Genomic DNA, 19,111 nt, shown 5'->3' on the forward strand with positions numbered 1-19,111 from the left:
CTAATTGTATACCAGAAACTCATATAAGACTGTATGTTAACTATACTGCAGTTAAAAAAAAAAAAAAGAATTAGAACATTATTGAAACTTTGAAGTCCCCATGTGAACCTTTCCCAATTATGTCCCTCTTTCTTTTTCCTCAGTAACACTGCTCTTAATTATATTTGTATTTTCTTTATAGTTTTGGTAATTATGTATGTATCCCTAGATGTTTAGTTTTGCGTATTTTTTTTTTTTAAGATTCTATTTGTTTATTTGACAGAGAGAGACACAGCGAGAGAGGGAACACAAGCAGGGAGAGTGGGAGAGGGAGAAGCAGGCTCCCCGCGGAGCAGGGAGCCCGATGCGGGGCTCAATCCCAGGACCCTGGGATCATTCCCTGAGCCGAAGGCAGACGCTTAAAGACTGAGCCACCCAGGTGCCCCTAATTTTGTGTATTTTTGAGAGGCAGTGTAATGTCAGGGGTCTAAGAGCACAGATTCTCATGACAGGTAGTTATGCCATCATGTGATTAGGGCATATTACTTCTCCATGCCTGTTTCTTCATGTATGGGTAATAGAGATTAAAAATAGAATTTACCTGGGGCACCTGGGTGGCTCAGTTGGTTGAGTGTCCAACTCTTGGTTTTGGCTCGGGTCATGATCTCAGAGTTATGGGATCCAACCCCATGTTGGGCTCTGTGCTCAGCACGGAGTCTGTTTGTCCTCAACCTCTCCCTCTGCGTCTCCCGTCTTTCTCTCTCTCTCTCTCAAATAAAGAAATAAATAAAATTTGAAAAAAATAGAATTTACCTGATAGGGCTGTTATAAGGATTAAATGAGTCATTATATGCAGAGTGCACAGGGTACAGTGCCTATTACACAGGCAGTATTGTTTGGGTGTTTGTTGTTAATGTCTATATAAAGGAGTCATAACATCCTTCTTGAACATTGTGAGATTCATCCATGTTATATTCTGTAAATCATTCATTTTTACTTTTCTCTTGATTAATTTATTATTTTTTAAAACATTTTATTTATTTATTTGACAGAGAGAGAGAGAGAGAGAGCACAAGCAGGGGGAGGGCGGAGGGAGAGGGGAAGCAGACTCCCTGCTGAGCAGGGAGCCCAACTCAGGGCTCAGTCCCAGGACCCTGGGGTCATGACCTGAGCCGAAGGCAGACACTTAACTGACTGAGCCACCCAGGTGCCCCTGAGATTTATTTTTCATTGAGGTATCATTTTTACTTCTGGGTAGTATTCCAGTGTGTGAATATTCTGTATTTCTTCTGTGAATGGATAATTAGATTCTAGTGTTATTCTTTTACTGTTACTAACCACAAACAATGCTACACAGACATTATGTTGTATACCTTTCTGTGCACATGTGTAAGAGTTTCTCAGGGATATATACCTAGAAGTGGAATTGCTGAGTTGTAAGGGTATGTGTGTCTTCAACTTTCCTACACAATGCCAAATTACTTTTCAAAATGGTTGCACCAATATATGCTCCTATTAAGGGAATTAAGAATGAATGCCTGTTGTCCTATATCTTATTGTTTGATTCTTTAATATTTGCTAAACTGATAGAGGTAAAATGACATAGGGTGTTTTGATTGGCATGTTCCTGATTACTACTGAGGTTGAGCATTTTCTTCATGTATTCATTGGTCATTTCTCTAACTTTGTAAAATACTTATAGTATATTTTGCTCATTTTCCATTGAAACGCTATTTTAAACTGATAATTTGATTTGCTTATTGTTTTTTAGAAGTCTTTAAATGTTAGGATAGTAATATTTTGTTTATATATGGTATATATTTTCCTAATTTGTGACATGTCTTTCATTTTCAGATGATCTTTTGCAAACATTTACAGATTAGAGGAAATTCTTTTGTTAGGTTAGTGTCTTGTTTGGGGTGTATGTATAAAATAGTTTCCAGAATCCTTAACCCATACTTTAAGAAAGTGAGGCTTTTGCAGACTTACTGTGTAGTTCATTCCAGTGTAAATAACCACTATAGAAAAACTCTTGCATTGTTTTAGAATTAGTGGTCAATAGCTCTTACTAAAACTTTTTTATATTAAAATAATCCAACTTTATAACCATAAAGGTAACTACATATGCCATATTGATAAGTCATTGTTAGAAATTATACCTTTTGTGCCATTAATTCTTGGTCTTTTTAGTTTTATTATGTTTTTCCAATAGATAAGACCATTTCCAGCTTGTGGCTCACCATGTGAAACAATTATTGTTCTTTTTTCAATATTAGAGAATTTTGTTTTAAGACATAATAGTGGTATATCTTATGTGACTGAACTGGCCATAGATGATTCTTTTGGGAATTTTAACCTCCTTCATTGTTGAGTATAACAAGTCAGATGAACCTTTGCTTACCAGTTAAGTTTTTCTTACAGAGAATCAATTTAGAAAGCTTTCCTTTATTTGGAGTTTTATTTTGCCATTTTTTATTTGTGGTGTCTTATAGGGAGCATTTAGGAGCTGATCCTATAATTAATTTGTCTGTTTCCTTTAATGCAGGCTTCCCGTGGTTAGGGATAGTTACTACTTCTTTCTTTTTTTTTTTTCAAGTGGGCTCCATGCCGAGTGGGGCCAACATGGGGCTTGAACTCACAACCTTAAGATCAAGACCTGAGGTGAGATCAAGAGTTGGATGCTTAACCAACTGAGCCACCCAGGTGCCCCAGGGACAGTTATCTCTTAACAGTCTGTAAGTTTGCACATGAAACTCCTACTGTAGTACCATTCACACAGTGGATACCTGATAATTTATTATCTCTTCTTGTTCTTTGATCTTTTCTATGTAGAGCAAATTACTGTATGTGCATGTAATCCTTCATATACTTTATAGTTAGGCAGTGTTAAAGAAATTTGTTTATTTTGTCAAGCATGAGGTTAATTACCATGAAAAGTATGACAGTTCAGCTGATTTTTTGATCATTGTAGATAAGACTTCCTATTTGAAACAGTTGAGCTGTCACTTTGTTTTAGAATACTGTCTTTAATTTCAGCATTAATAGTGGAATCTCATACACCTCTCTCCCATTGAAATTGTCTCAATGTGATTTCAACAGATTGTATCAGTGAATAGTGCATTTTCTAAAGCTGTTACGGAAATAAGATTCAGGAGCACTTCTACTATTAACCATTTGGATCCAGTTCACCATCATCTACAGGATTATTTAATAGTAGCCTCCTAATTGTCTCCCTACCTTCATTCTTGTTCTCATCAGTCCATTCTTATTTTTTGTTTTTTAAGTGAACAGTTCAGTGGTATTTAGCACATTCACAATGTTGTACAACCACCACCTCTATCTAGTTCCAAAACACTTTTTATTCACATATAATTAGCATATAGTGTTAGATTAGTTTCAGGTACAATATACTGACTCAGCAATTCCGTACAGTACTCATTGCTCATTCTGATAAGTGTGCTCCTTTAAAAAAAAAAAAAAGATTTATTTATATATTTTAGAGAGAGAGAGAGAAAGGGAGAGGGAGAGAATCCCAGGCAAACTCCCCACTGAGCTCGGAGTCCAAGGGCAGGGCTCAATCCCATCACCCCGAGACCGTGACCTGAGCCGAATCCAAGAGTCGGACGTTCAACCGACTAAAGCACCCCATGATAAGTGTACTCTTAATTCCTTTATGTTTCACCCATCCCCCCACCATCTCCCCTCTGGCAGCCACCGGTTTGTTCTCTATATTTAGAGTCTGGGTTTTTTTGTTTGTCATCTTTTTTCTTTGTTCATTTGTTTCTTAATTTCCACATATGAGTGAGATCATATGATATTTGTGTTTCTCTGACTGACTTACTTCACTTAGCTTTATATCCTGTAGGGTCCATGTTGTTGCAAATGGTAAGATCTCATTCTTTTTTATGACTGAGTAGTATTCCATTGTATAAATATACCACATCTTTATCCGTTCATCTATTCATGGACACTTGGGTTGCTTCCCTATCTTGGCTATGGTAAACAGTGCAATAAACATAAAGGTGTATATATCTTTTTTGAATTTGTGTTTTCGTTTTCTTTGGGTAAATACCCAGTAGTGGAATTACTAGATCATATGGTAATTCTGTTTTTAACTTTTTAAGGAAACTCCATACTCTTTTTCCACAATGGCTGTACCAGTTTACCTGAAAGACTCACTTGAGACCTAAAGACACATGCAGATTGAAAGTGAAGGGGTGAAAAAACATTTGCAATGCAAATGGAAGTGCAGAAAAAGCTCGGGTAGCAATACTTATATAAGCAAAGTAGAATTTAAAACAAAGAATATAACAAGAGACAAAGAAGGACACCGTGTAATCAGAAATGGGACAATACAACAAGAGGATATAACAATTGTAAACATTTATACACCCAACATGGGGTGTAATCAGAAATGGAACAATCCAACAAGAGGATATAACAATTGTAAACATTTATACACCCAACATGGGAGTACCTAAATACAAAAAGCAACTATTAACAGATATACAGGAAGAAATCAACAGTAATACAATAATAGTAGGGGAATTTAACATCCCACTTAAATCTATGAGTAGATCATCCACATTGAAAATCAGCAAGGAAACTAGTGGCTTTTTTGGGTTCTTTTTATTTTTTAAAGACTTTATTTTTTTAAGTAATTTCTACACCCAATGTGAGGCTCAAACCTAAAATGCTGAGATCGAATGACATGCTCTACTGACTGAGCCAGCCAGGTGCCCAGTGGCTTTAATGACACATTGGACTAGATGGATCTAACAGATATATTCACAACATACCATGCAAAAGCAGCAGAATACACATTCTTTTTAAGTGCACCTCGAACATTCTCTAGAGCAGATCATGTTAGGCCCTAAAACAAATCTCAACAAATTCACAAAAACTGAAATCCTATCGTGCATCTTTTCTGACCAGAATGGTATGAAACTAGAAATCAATCACAAGAAAAAAAATCTGGAAAGAACACAATAAGTGAAGTCCAAATAACATGCTGTAAACAATGGAATGGTTCAACCACGAAATCAAAAAGGAAATCTTCAGTCCATCTTTAACCCAGTAGCCAAACGCAAAACTAAGTTCTATATAGAACCTTCCAGTGGCTTCCCATTTCTCTCAGAGGAAAAAATCAAAGTGTTTGGCCTACAAGACCCTATCTGACTTTGCCCTATGTAACCCACCTGGTTTCATCTCTCCTAGTTTATTGTTTCATTTTGCACTGAATGCACTGACCTCCTTTCTGTTTGTCAGGTACTCTAGGCAAGCCACCCCCTCAGGAGATTGCCCTGATTTTCTTTTTCTGGAATTCTCATCCTGCTCGCATGGCTTACTTTTTTACCTCCTTCAATTCTTTGCTTAAATGTTACTTTCTTAACTTAAAATTTTATCCCTGCCTCCAGCACTTCTAATCCCCCTCTTAACCCTGTTCATCTTTTTCTGCATAGCTTTACCATCTTCTAACATACAAATCAGTGGTGTGCTAGTAAGTGTTTCACTACTAGTTCTCTGAGTGTAGTTATGATGGTTGATATTTCTGTTTATGCTAATGAGTAAGGTGAAAGTGAAACAATGAAGATGTGCACCAACATTTCACTGATATGTCAATGGCATGAGAAACTTCTTTGCTCAACTGGGTAATAGTTTTGAAATACCAGAAGAATATGTTCTCAATTTTTTTGTGCTATTCATAATGTAATGGTTATAGATACCACACACTTTTGAGTTTAGTCAGCATTTTCTCCATCAGTTTCTTAGATCTAGATAGTCACAAAACGTTCAAGCTAAGACTGTAGTTTTTGCCAAGTTCCATGGTATAAATACTGTCACCACGGCCTATTTCAAGTCACCAACATGAAGTCAGTGAACATGATGTTGTGGACAGATGTACAATAGCCCAGCATTACATAGCTCTTCCACCATACAGATACAAAATCATAAATAATTTCAGCAGCATAGATAATAAAACATAGTAAAATGATTAGGAAGTGATGAGTTTTTAGTATTTATTGCCTTTGTTTTAAAATAACTTATTTAATTATACATTTTTATTTTTCCTTTTTTATTTTATATTTCCTTTTATTTTTCCTTTTAATTTTTAGTAAAGGCTGTGTTAACACCTGGTTTGCAAACTTGCAAAGAATGAAATAATAATGCAATGAATAAATGAGAATTTATCATTTGAACTTACCACTCAGCACACACCACTGTAAATAATTTGCCTTTTTATTTTCTGTCTATCTCCTTCATAGAGGCAGGATTTTTGTTCTGTATTTTATAGTTTATTGCTGCATGGCATGGTAGGTAGTCAATAAATACTTATTGAATACATTTTAATGAAAATATTTGAGGTTTTTTGTATATAAATTAAAATTTACATAAACAAATGCCTGTACTAGGTGCTGAGTGAAAAAAATCTTGTCTTTAAAGAAATGTGAAACCTTTTTTCTCTTTTCAGATATGAAGTTTTGATTATAACTATTGCATTCTCCTCACTGTTCTTACCTGGGACCAGGCAGGAGCACGTGAAGGCAGGGCAACCCTCTGGGACCCTAAAGGGAGCCAACAGCTGTGCCTGAGAGAGATGGGACTTTTGGAATCTTTTGTACTGTTGCTGACCAATCATAATCTTCACTGGCCTTAGTACTCTGTTAAACCAGGTGTTAACCTATTAGTTGTTGAGTTGTGGAAGGTCGAGCGGTGGATGCCAGGAGAGGAGCTCAGCACAGTGACTGTTTACCATCTAGAATGTAAGCATTGCAAAAATATAATCACTGGTATGGCTGTATTAGTACATACTGGCCAATTATGTGATGTGTGCACCTCTGTTTATCATGTTTGAGTATTCTGGGTTTAATTCTAATTACTGCATCCTAACTCCTATTAGGAAAGAAGAGGAAAATAAAGAGATCACCACAGGAAACGTTTTCACCTACCATGATTGCCTGTGGTTGCCCTGACCTCCCCCCTGAGCTTCAAGGCTTACATACATCTCTACTTCAAAGCCCTATCAACAAGCCCCTCAAATTCAACAGTTCAGTTCGTTGAGGCCTAAAACTTAGGAATCATGTTTGTATCTCTTTTTCTTCCCCATCTTCCGTAGTCAGTCACCAATTCCTGCTGTTGACTTTTCCCACAAAGAGAATCCTGTTGATTCAGCAAAGCTGAGGTTATTAAACTTACAACAGCAAGGGAAAGCACCACTTTGACAGAGTCTTGGTAGTTAGGGGAAGTTAGGAAAGGGTATTTCTAGGGTTTTAAGATTGGGATTTACATGGTGTAAGGCACATCCTTCAAGATGGGGAACCGGTTGGGGTGGGCAAAGTTTGTGACATGGTATTTGGAATTAGTGGACATAATAAGAAAAGACTCTTGAAGTAATTTGTTATCCTGTCAGGAGAGCTTTTGCCCTGATGTACACACTGTTTGCCCAGATAAGTTAGTTTGTAAGAATTTCCTGGAGCAAACAGTAAAGCTAATTACTGGTTTAGTCTTATCCTGGGCAAAAAAAATTTCCTGAGGCACAGTTATATCATGTTGACTCAATTCTCTCTGCTACTCTTACTTTTAAACTTGTCTTTACTCCCCTTTTTTCTACCTACACCACTGCCCTAGTTCAAGCTCCTGTCATAACTTGCCTAGACTATTTAAAATGCCTTCTAACTCATCTATAGTTTTTTGCCCTCAGATTTGTTTTCCATACTGCCGCCAGAGTAATGTAACTGTCTTGCAACTCTGACACTGATGTGTGTAAAACTTTTTAGTGGCTTCTGGTTTTCTAAGGATAAAATCAGCACCTGATCCTTGTCTGTACTCTTTTTGCATTGCTGTCCAGCATTTAATTTCCTGCATCTACACATTTGTTGATGCTGTTGCCTCCACCTGGAATATCTTTTCCCTCCTACTATATGTGGCTTCCTTTAAAAGTTAAGTCGGGCGATATCTCCTATAGGAAATGTTTCCTGAACCTAAACTGTGCTTCGAGAACACTATAGTGCTATTATTACATTCACCATATTGTACAGAAATTACCTTTTATGAGGGGAGAGAGCCACCTAAAGCCAAGTTGTCTTATTAATTTCTGTATCCACTAGCATCTGCATTAGGGCCCATCACATAGTAAGTTCTGTTTGTACTGACCCAAACAAATTGGGACAGAAGGGGAGGACTTAAGAGGAGATAAGAGGTGATGATTTAACTTTAAATTGGTGTATTTGAGGCAACATCAATGCACCCAAATAGAGAAATTTAAATACAAGAGCAAGATTTAAAAGTATTATTGGGAAATAAGGATTTCCCAATAGTAGTTTGAATTGATTACTTCACCAAGAGTGATAGTGTAAACAAGAGAGCACAGATTGAGGACTGGTATTTGGGAAATATACTCGGTAGGAGAAAGTAGAGGAAGCCCTCAGAGATATCAGTAGCAACAGAAATGTTGAAGATAAATTAGAGGCATAGAGATATTGTGGTCGGGAGAGCCAAGGAGGAAAGAAGTGTACAGAGGAGAGCTGGAATCATGGTGTTAAAATTTGCAGAGCAGTTAAGGAGTATGGGAACTGTGAAAAGATTTTCTGAATTTGACAGTGTTATGTAGCTAGCAGAATGGGGATTTCCTTTTTTTCCTTTTTTTTCCTTTTTTTGTAGGACAAAGTAAGATTTTTTGTTCTCAGTTTTTAAACTGGCAAAAATATATCCTTTACCTGTGTTCAACCAGGACTTTGTCAAGGGGTGTGGTTTTCTTTATTTGAGAGTAAAGTTTAACTTTATTGAGGGCCTGTAGTAAATGTGACTTTGAATTAACACATTTTCTATTTCTTTCTTGTTGTCTCTTTTGTCTTTGTGAGCAAAGTCATTACATATAGATTACTTGAAAACAGAATGTTTGGTCTCTCCCTTGATGTGTTAATTCTTACTTTAATTACTATTTACAGGCCATTGGTAGTTACCCTTTAAGAAGAAACAAGCAAGATATTATCATTAGTATTTTCATTTTACCAAGTTCATTTTAGAACTATTATGATTATATCACTCATTTTCGAAAAATTTTCGGCCATGAAACCCTTTCCTTAAACGTATATGGAATCCCAATATGTGAATCAGATAAGGTAGAGTTTGTATGAAGCTGTGACAGAGACCTGAAGTCCCTTGTAAGTTGAGTCTAACCTCTCTTTTTGTCCAACCAGTGGCCCCTGGATCTCCTCCATGGAAATCCTAGGGCTACTTAAAGCATAGTTTGAAAATCACTGATATATAATACTCTTTGTAGAAATGCTGATAACCATATTAGTACTGAAGTTCACAAGATATTTAGATGTCAAGTCAGTTGAGACTTTGACTCTGTTCTCTTATTGGTCAGTAGGATGTACAACAATAAATAGCTGCCCAAAGAGCAAATAAACTTGTACTAAAATTATTTAGACAGAGGTTGTATGGTTTCCTTTAAGGGAAGTTGTCAAAGTGGTTCCTTTGTCAGTGTGATGCTGGACTACCGTTACATCTGCAGTCTCCTTCCAACACCAGTGATTCTCTCTGGTCTTATATGTCTACATTTATCCTACCTAGTAAATATTATCTAAATATGATGGGGTTCTAAAATTTATAGTGTGCCATGTATATGAGAGGTCCTGTGTTAAAATGCAGGGGTAGTATTTAAATAAGATACAGTTTACTATTAAGGAAATAGAAAATTGCTATAAGGTTTAATGAGTACAGTAAAAGAAGTAATCAGAATCCGATGAAATGAAAGGACCTAACCCAGGCCAGCTCTAGGAACTTGTCAGAAAAAATGCTAGCTTCCCTGAAGACTCCCAAGTTGACTTCAAAGATGAGTAGACTTTAACCAGAGGCAAATAGATAGGGAAAGGTCTTTCTAGGCAGAGAGAAGAACGTATAAATAGGCTCTGAAAGAGGGCATGCGTGCTTTGTTTGGAGACCTGTAAGTAGTTTAGTATGGCTGGAGCTTAGCATGTGAATGGGGATTGGTGAGTGAAGCCAGATGAAAAACGACTGTGTTTTGCCAAGCTTAGGAATTTCGACTTTATCTTGAAAGTGTTGTGAAGTGAGTTAAGGATCTTAAGCTGAGCAATTGCATGGTCAGATTTGTGTTTTAGAAAGCATTCTGGCACTAGTCAAGAGAACAGATTAATGAACCTTTCTTGGCAGCAAAGCAACCATTAAGTAATAGACTTTTGCAATAATTTACACAAAAATGTCTGAGGATAGTAGAACTGATGTGGGTGGGAGACTGAAATCAAGATATACTAAGGAGGCAAAAGCAGTAGAGTTATTGGTCAGAGACAGAGTGAATTTGGGGATGACTCTTAGTAGGGCTATCCCCCTACTAAGAGAAATTAAGAAGTAAGGAATTTCATGGGCTTTTGCCTCAAGATTCTTAGAGTGCCAACTTGAGCAAGGATATGGGTGCTTTTTTATTTTTTTATATTTGTATTTGTGTATATTTTTAAAGTGTGATATGAAGAAGTAATAACAGGATGTATTATCAGGGAAGGTTATGGAATTTTTAAAAAATCTGTTAGATTAAGGTAGACTCTTAAGATAGTTTAGGAATGAGTGGTCTACTTAAAGGGAAAGGAATGGATTACCTTTTGTCCAGTCATTTGATTATTTAATACCTATTTCATATACTCTATAAATCAATTTTGGTTTGAGAATAAATTCATTTTTAGAAAATTCAGGGATTTTTACATTGCCATTTGTTTGTCAGAATTATTACCTTTTAAGAAGATGTGTGGGAGGTTGGCTTGTCTGTATAAACTAGCTAATTTAGTAATAGTTCTGCTGTGACATTATGCATTTTAAGATACAAAATGATTTTCCTCAGAACGTAAACTTTGATTTTCAAGTCTTTCATTGGTGTCATGTGGGAATTAATGTTTAATCCCTTGCTATTTAACACTCCTAACAGAAGGGTGTTTCCTTTGTGTGCTTTGTCATGTCATTTTCAAAAGTTAAGATCTCTTTAAGGCTGGTTGAGGTGGTTAAATCCCTTCAGGGAAAGAATGACCAATGCTGTGCTCCTTAACAGAAAACTAGAGGTAGTGGTTTCAGATTTTGAGATCTGCTCTGTAAAGGGACACCATTCATTATGTTTATTCATTGGTTCTTGAATGTTCTGTTGTTTCTTATCAGTTGGGTCTTCCTTCCCTGTAGATTTGTGATTTCTACTGTACCTTTGAAAGCATTAGAGAGGTACCTCTTCCAGTAACAAAACAAAAAATGGACTATAGTTTAATACCTTAATTTACAAAGTTAATGGTGAGATTTGGACCTTTATAATTGAAAGCTGTTAGTTTACTTTCATTCTATGATTTTAGATATGAAAGTACATTCTGATGTTATACTACTTGCAAGAAATTTTTTCCTTAGAATAATTTAATCCTAGTAGAACTTTTTCTTCTTTACATTTATTTTAATTTTTTAAAAGATGTTTATTTATTTACTTATTTATTTATTTGCGAGAGCAAGTGAGCACAAGCAGGGGGGAGAGGCAGTGGGAAAAGCAGACTCCCCACTGAGCAGGGAGTCTGACGTGGGGCTCTATCTCAGGACCCTGGGATCATGACCTGAGCTGAAGGCAGACGCTTAACTGACTGAGCCACCCAGGTGCTCCTCTTCTTTATGTTTAAAAGAAACTTTCTTTTCTTCCTTTTTATAAAGATGTTTTATAAACAGGTTATAGTCCCAGTTTTGTTTAATGTTTTCTAATAGTAAGCCAAAAGATCCCTAAATTTTAGTGTTTAAGAATGGTTTTTTCCTAGTAAGTATGGAAGTTTTCAGAATGTTTTCAGAAATTGTTAGGAGTCTATAATTTGGCCTACATGTACAGATTTCCTTATTCAGGAGTTAGAATGGATTTGAGGGGTAAATCAGAAGGAACACTCATTGGATTATTACAATTAAAATGCTTGAAAGTTCTTCGAATAACATCTCTTCAAATCTTAGAGGTTGTTATAGTTTTATAAGAACTAGTATTATAGTTGTTTTTTTGAAAAGTGAAATGATTTGTTTGAGCTTAGAGTTACTCTGAGAGGAGGGATACTAGTTGCTCATTTTCTATTAAACCAAAATGTTTCATTTGGGACATTAGTTTTTTCTCAGCATGGTAATCCAAAGCTTAAATATGTGAGAAGGTAATAACTACTTTTTCATATTTCTTCTACTCTGCCTGCAGGTTGTAAAAATTAAAATGAACAAACTACGGCAAAGTTTTAGGAGAAAGAAAGATGTTTATGTTCCAGAGGCCAGTCGTCCACATCAGTGGCAGACAGATGAAGAAGGGGTTCGTACTGGAAAATGTAGCTTCCCAGTTAAGGTAAGAGCTCGTGTTTCTATAATTCTAGATGTGGAAAAGAATAGACAGCCTATTATATGTGAAATCCCATTGATTAGGACAATTAAAAGAAAATCCTCTAAAAATGAATCCCTTCATCTTCTGCTTCAAAGTAGAATTAATAAGAAAAATATAATTAGTGATTTTTTTCTCTTTATATTTTAAACAGGAATTTCTGGTATATAATCTGGAACCACTACAAATAAGATCACTTCTGATGAGAAACTAATCCTGAAATATCTAAAAATCCCAAATTATCAGGAATCAAATTATTTTGAGTGAGATATACTTACTAAGTGGTAGGGCAGAGGGAAGAGGAGTCTGTTTTCTTAAATACAGGCCTGGTATGTTCTAGAAAATCTTAAAAGAGTTAAAAGGGATTTTCTCTTTAATCTTTTAACTGGTAACTGTACAGAGGGCATTTAAATTAATGCCTTCATTTGTCAGATCAGAAAATGGAAGCTCAAAGAAGTTAAGAACATAGTGAAGATTAGAGAAGGGGTACCATACAGGTGTTTTTTCTTACTACTACTTGACGCTCTGGAGAAAAAGGGTAACATTTAAAGTCATGAAAGAAATGTACATGCTATACTGTTTAGTGAGAAGCAGTTTATAATTATATAGGCAGTCTATGAGATGTATTAAGTGTGGACACAAAAATACAGAAGGAACTAGACCAAAATGTTAATATCTTCAAGAAAAAAACTTAGTCTAATATAAAATGTTAATATTTTCCCCTGCTTTCTACATCTTCTTATGTATGAATATTCTTACTGTGATTTTCTCCTCCTTGTACTGCCTCAGCACCATTGATGGAAACATAGCGTGAAGCTTCAGAAAGGAGAAAAATTTGTATGACAGGATAAGTGATTTGTAGAATCTACAGGTTAAATAAATACATGGTTTTTTTTTAAGATTTATTTATTTAAGAGAGAGCACGAGTGCATGTGCACATGGGAGGGGCAGAGCGAGAGAGAGAATTTCAAGCAGACTCCTCGCTGAGCAAGGAGCCCAACACGGGGGCTCAATCCCACAACTCTGGGATCATGACCTGAACCAAAACCAAAAGTCAGATGCCCAACCAACTGCACCACCCAGGTGCCCCAAAAATACATGGTTTTTAAAATACACAAATTTTTCCACAGTCTGTCAATAACTAAACATTTTCCTAATTACTTAGCTTTGTCTACTTAACTCATTTGCTGAAACTTATTTTATAGGAATAATAAATTTTTAATTTAAAGTTTTGGGTATGATATTAAAATATGAAAAAAAAACCTCATAAATAAAAACTAACACTGTTCTCTACAGCCTCCCCCACCCTCATCCCAAAGAGTAGGCTCATTTTGATTGTACAAGTTGAGTATCGTGGAAATGGGTACTCTTACACATTGTTGATTACTTGGAGTATAAATTGCAACCTCTTAGGAGGGCAATTTGGAAATATCAGTTAAAATTTTATTTTATTTTATTTTTAAAACTTGAGGTTTACATTTTGTTTTAAAGATTTTATTTATTTATTTGTCAGGGATGAGAGAGAGAGAGAGAGCACAAGCAGGAGGAGCAGAGAAGCAGGCTTCCCACAGAGCAGGGAGCCCAATGTGAGACTCTATCCCAGAGTCCTGGGATCATGACCTGAGCTGAAGGCAGACACTTAACCCACTGAACCACCCAGGTGTCCCAGTTAAAATTTTAAATGCACTTTTCATTTGACCAGAAGTTCTACATTTAAGAATTACATTTAGGGGCACCAACTCTTGATCTCAGCTCAGGTCTTAACTTCAGGGTCATGACTTCAAGTTCTGCATTGGGCTCCATGCTGGGCATGGCGCCTACTTAAAAAAAAAAAAAGAAAGAAAGAAAGAAAAAGAGAATTACATTTAAGTGGCACCTGTCTGGTTCAGTCAGAACCATGTGACTCTTAATCTCAGGGTTGTGAGTTCAAGCCCTACATGGGTATGGAGATTAATTTAAAAAATAATAATAATAAACTTAAAAAAATTGTGGCAGGCAAACCATAAGAGACCCTTAACTATAGAGAACAAACTGAGGGTTGATGGAGGGGAGGTGTCGGTGGGGGATGGGCAAAATGGGTGATGGGGATTAAGGAGGGCACTTGTTGTGATGAGCACTGGGTATTATATAAGTGATGAATCACTAATTCTATTCCTGAAACCAGTATTACACTATATGTTAACTAACTAGAATTTAAATACAACTTGAAACAAAAAAAGAATTATATTTAAGTACATTCATAGGTATACTGACAGAAGTGTCCATTAGCATTGTTTGATAGCAAAAATCTGGAAACAAGTTAAATAGCCATCATTCTGGGATTTGCTAAAGAAATTATGACATCCAGGGCAACCCTCTCAGGTCCCCTCCCTCTTTGGAAGCTTTGTACTTTATCACTCAATAAACTTTGTACTATCACTCAAAAAAGAAAGAAAGAAAGAAAAAGAGATTATGACATCCATTAAGTGGAATTCTTTGCCACTCTTAAGGAACAAGGTAGACCTTTATTCATACATTTAGTAAATTTTTTGAAGACCTACTATGTGCCAGGCATATGCTAAGTGGTAAACAAAAAGTTCTTGCTCTTGTAGAGTTTATATAAGTATCCTTGTGGGAGTATATAGACTTTAATTAGATATTTGCATTAATAATACATGATTATAAACTGAGATAAATGCTTTTCAAAAAGGGAAGGCTGTAGTATAAGAAGTTATATGAGATGAACCTGGAAAGAATTAGGGTGGGGCCTTATAGGCCATGTTAAGGATTTGGAACTTTAAGAATAATAGGAAGCCACTACCTGGTGTGGTTTTTTTTCATTATTTATGTATTTTATTGTGGTAAAATACATAACAAAATTTACCATTTTAACCATTTCCATGTGTACAGTACGATAACATTAATGACATTCATATTGTTGTGCAATCATCAGCACCATCCATCTCCAGAACTTTTCATCTTCCTGAACTGGGACTCTGGGTGTGATGTGGTTTGGAAGTAGTCCATAGTGGATGTGAAGAGTCTGCTGAAAGATTATTACAGTAATCCAAAGGAGTGGATTACTCTGGACTAGGGTGGTAACTGTTGAGAAGAAAGAAACGTAAGTAAATTGAGAGATAATTAAGAGATAAAGGCAACAGGAATTGGAAATGGACTGGACCCAGGGAATGAATGGTGTTAAGGATGACACCTAGTTTCTTGTCCCAAACTGATAGAGGTAATGATCATTGACATAGGAAACAGTGAAAGAATATTCTCTGATATGCTCACACAGAAAGATAACTTTAATGTATTATTAGGTGATAAAGGCAAGGCCCAGGACAATGTATATAATATGATTCTGTTTATAGTTAAAAAGAAAAAAATCTATATATCTGCTTATGTATATAAGAAATATCTGTAAGAAGACACAAGTAAATCTGAATTATAGAATGGGAATGAAGGATTGGGGATCTTTTTACTTTTCAATGTATATCCTTTGGAACTAGTGACATTTCTTATGAGCATGTATCATATTTGTAATAAATAAGCATATATGTATATTTAAAAAAACCTCATTCACAGGATTCTGAGAGGCTGGTATATAGTATTGAAATAGTTGAAGTAAAGTTAATTGAACCACTTCCAGTTGGCTGTGAAATGTACAGCTTTTAAATATTTTCTTTTTAAAGATTTTATTTATTTATTTGATGCAGAGAGAGCACAAGCAGTGGGGGGAGCTGCAGGCAGAAGGAGAGGGAGAAGCAGGCTCCCTGCCAAGCAGGGAGCCCAATATGGGCCTCGATTCTAGGACCCTGGGATCATGACCTGAGCTGAAGGCAAACACTTAACTGACTGAGCCACCCAGGTGCACCAGCTTTTAAGTATTTTGTGTGAGATAAATAAGATTTAGTATCATTCAGTGCTACTGTCATATGTCATAAGAAACAGTTGATGGGGATGTACTTTAGAGATAAACATGTAAGATTTAAGATTTACATGTTATGCAGGCAGGGGAGCTTATTTAGGGTGTTTTTTGTATGTTCTTCTCCAGATGGCCTCTTGAAATCCTTTCTACAAGACATTCATCCTCTCTGCTAGGCTGTGGCTCCACACGCCTTATCTGCCTTCCCTTCCCACCCTGCATGCATATACAAGTGACACATGGTTGGATAAGGGAATCAGAACCTGAAATTATTTTCAGTACCCTAAAAATAGATAAATTTCCTCAGTCAAATATAGCTGAGCAAATAATGTCTTATCTGTTGTTGCCTTAGGGACCACTGAACTCTGAACCTAATGAGTTGATGTAAAAAGTTCCCCATATAGACAACTAGTAGGGTGGTGGGCATGCTCACTGAGGAAGAACATGTTTGAGAGTAGAGAGGATGAATTCCTTTTGAGGTGCCTATGAGACGTGTACATGCAGATTCCCACTCACCACAAGCACCATGAATTTTGATTTTGATATTACAAATAAATTCTAGTAGGTAGTTTGCAAATATGGAATCCTTGAATAATGAGGGTTGACTATATATAACTTACCATTGAAGTCATGAGTAAGTGAGATTGCCTAGAGGAAGTAAGGGAAGGGGAGGGTCTAGGACAAACATAGAAGGGACAGGTAGTGAATGGGTATCTTCAAAGGAGAGTAAGAATGAGAGGTAGAAAAGGAAACCTGAAGAGTATGATCTCAGAAGGCAAGGTTTCGAGGAAGGAGAAAGTGGTCAAATGCTATAAAGAGATCAAGGAAGAAATGAAACTACATTAGATTAAAAATTTGAAAGTCTTGGTGATTTTGGTGATAGCACTTATGGGGAATCATGAGGATGGAATCTAGCTTGAGGAGTGAATGGATGCAAAATAAGGAAGAAGATGACAAATCTAGAGATTACTAATTCAAGAAGTTTGTCAGACAAGATTGTGTGAGGATGGGAAGGGGTGAAAGGGAAGTATTACAAAGAGTACAAGGAAACTTTTGGTGTTGATGGCTATTTATTATATTGATTGTGATGATGGTTTCTCAGGTATATACAAAAACTCAGCAAATTGTAACTTTGTATATAGTTCATTATATGTCAGTTATATCTCAACAAGGTGGTTAAATCTTTTTTTTTAATGAAAGAGTTTGTTTTCAAAGGAGAACAGAAAGGCAGAATAAAAAAGGGAGTGTGAGGTTGAGAAACTGTGTGTGTGTTGTTTTAAAACTGTTTTAACAATTTTATTAGATGTAGTTTACATACCATAAAATTTACTCATTTAAAGTCTATAAATCACTGGTAGTTTAATTTTATGTTGAGTCTTGTGTTTAATGTAGGAGAGACTTGAACATAACTAGAGGGACTTTATAAAGAAGCATGTAGAGAGTGGCTTAGTTTTAGATGGAGGAAGGATACTGCTTCTATTTTAACAGTAGCAAAGGTGGAAAACAGTATAAATGCACTTAAATGTATGGTGTTGGTGGCTTAAGACTGACGGAGTTTTATTTTAAAGACATATTTTCTCAAGGAAATAGGAAGTGAAGACATCTATAGAAGAGTGAGGAGAGAAGTTGTGGAGTTAGGTTTTAAAGACAGTGGAGTAGCTACTTCATAGAATGGGAGATCTAGAATATGCAATTACTGGGAATAGAAATGCGATTACTAGACAGTAATCAAGTGAAACGACAACTCGTTTGATATCTGCCATGTATGTTTAAGTATACTGGTGCCTATTTAAGTATAATAATTTAGTATTACAGTAGTAATTAGAGGAGGTTTCAAAGCTTGTCTTGCAATTCTGCTAGAATAACAAGATAATCTTTTTAATAGGGGAGGAATTTTAATGTTAGAAGTCAGATGTTACCTGTAAAAATTAATGTAGTGGTTCTCAAAGTGAGGTCCCCAAGACCTTTTGTGGGATCCTGACATACTTTCTCTTCCAACTATATATCTGTGTGAAGCCAGTTTCTTTTTTTTTTTTTTAAAGATTTTATTTATTTGAGAGAGCACGAGAGAGAGAGAGAACAGATGTGCACAAGTTGGGGGGAGGGGGAGAGGGAGAGGGAGAAAGAGACTCCCTGCTGAGCAGGGAGCCTGACTTGGGGCTCCATCCCAGGATTCTGGGATCATGACGTGAGCTGAAGGCAGACGCTTAACAGACTGAGCCACACAAGTGCCCTAGCCGTAGTTTCTTTATATATTTCAAACAGCATGTTCTGACAGATTGAATGTAGATGCAAATTTGAGCATCCAGTTTTCTTTTAAGCCAGATATTAGAGAGATTTGCAGAAATGTGAAACAGTGCCACTCTTCTCACAAAATTGTTTCATTTTGGAAAATATAATTTATTTTTCAATAAAAATGTCATGTGGGAGACATGGGAGATTCATGCTCTTTTCCTTTCCAAGTCTACCAGATTCTCTCTCTCTCTGTTATCTTCGATAAACTCTGCTTTCTTTTTTTTTTTTTAATTTTTTATTGTTATGTTAATCACCATATATTACATCATTAGTTTTTGGTGCAGTGTTCCATGATTCATTGTTTGTTCATAACACCCAGTGCTCCATGCAGAACGTGCCCTCCTCAATACCCATCACCAGGCTAACCCATCCCCCTACCCCCCTCCCCTCTAGAACCCTCAGTTTGTTTTTCAGAGTCCATCATCTCTCATGGTTCGTCTCCCCCTCTGACATACTCCCCTTTTCTTCCTCTCCTGTTATCTTCTTCTTTTTCTTTTTTCTTAAAATATGTTGCATTATTTGTTTCAGAAGTACAGATCTGTGATTCAACA

At 36.2% G+C, this 19,111-nt stretch overlaps 1 protein-coding gene across 22 annotated transcripts in view; it reads left to right on the forward strand.

The window, feature by feature from the left end:
• The window catches only part of NUMB (NUMB endocytic adaptor protein), a 180,745-nt gene that overhangs the window by 90,277 nt on the left and 71,357 nt on the right, over window positions 1-19,111 (forward strand). For 15 of the 22 annotated variants that reach the window (XM_027572237.2, XM_027572254.2, XM_027572256.2 and 12 more), the window contains 2 exons: window positions 6,452-6,743; window positions 12,188-12,328. In XM_027572237.2, the coding sequence (XP_027428038.2) occupies window positions 12,203-12,328 (126 nt within the window). In that variant the 5' untranslated portion in view covers window positions 6,452-6,743; window positions 12,188-12,202. Of the gene's footprint in view, window positions 1-1,833; window positions 1,881-2,575; window positions 2,715-6,451; window positions 6,744-12,187; window positions 12,329-19,111 lie in introns of all 22 variants that reach the window. The other 7 variants (XM_027572240.2, XM_027572258.2, XM_027572246.2 and 4 more) reach the window with 3 other exon arrangements.

Source organism: Zalophus californianus, chromosome 6, assembly GCF_009762305.2.
Source record: "Zalophus californianus isolate mZalCal1 chromosome 6, mZalCal1.pri.v2, whole genome shotgun sequence".
In the NCBI taxonomy this organism is placed as follows: Eukaryota; Metazoa; Chordata; class Mammalia; order Carnivora; family Otariidae; genus Zalophus; species Zalophus californianus.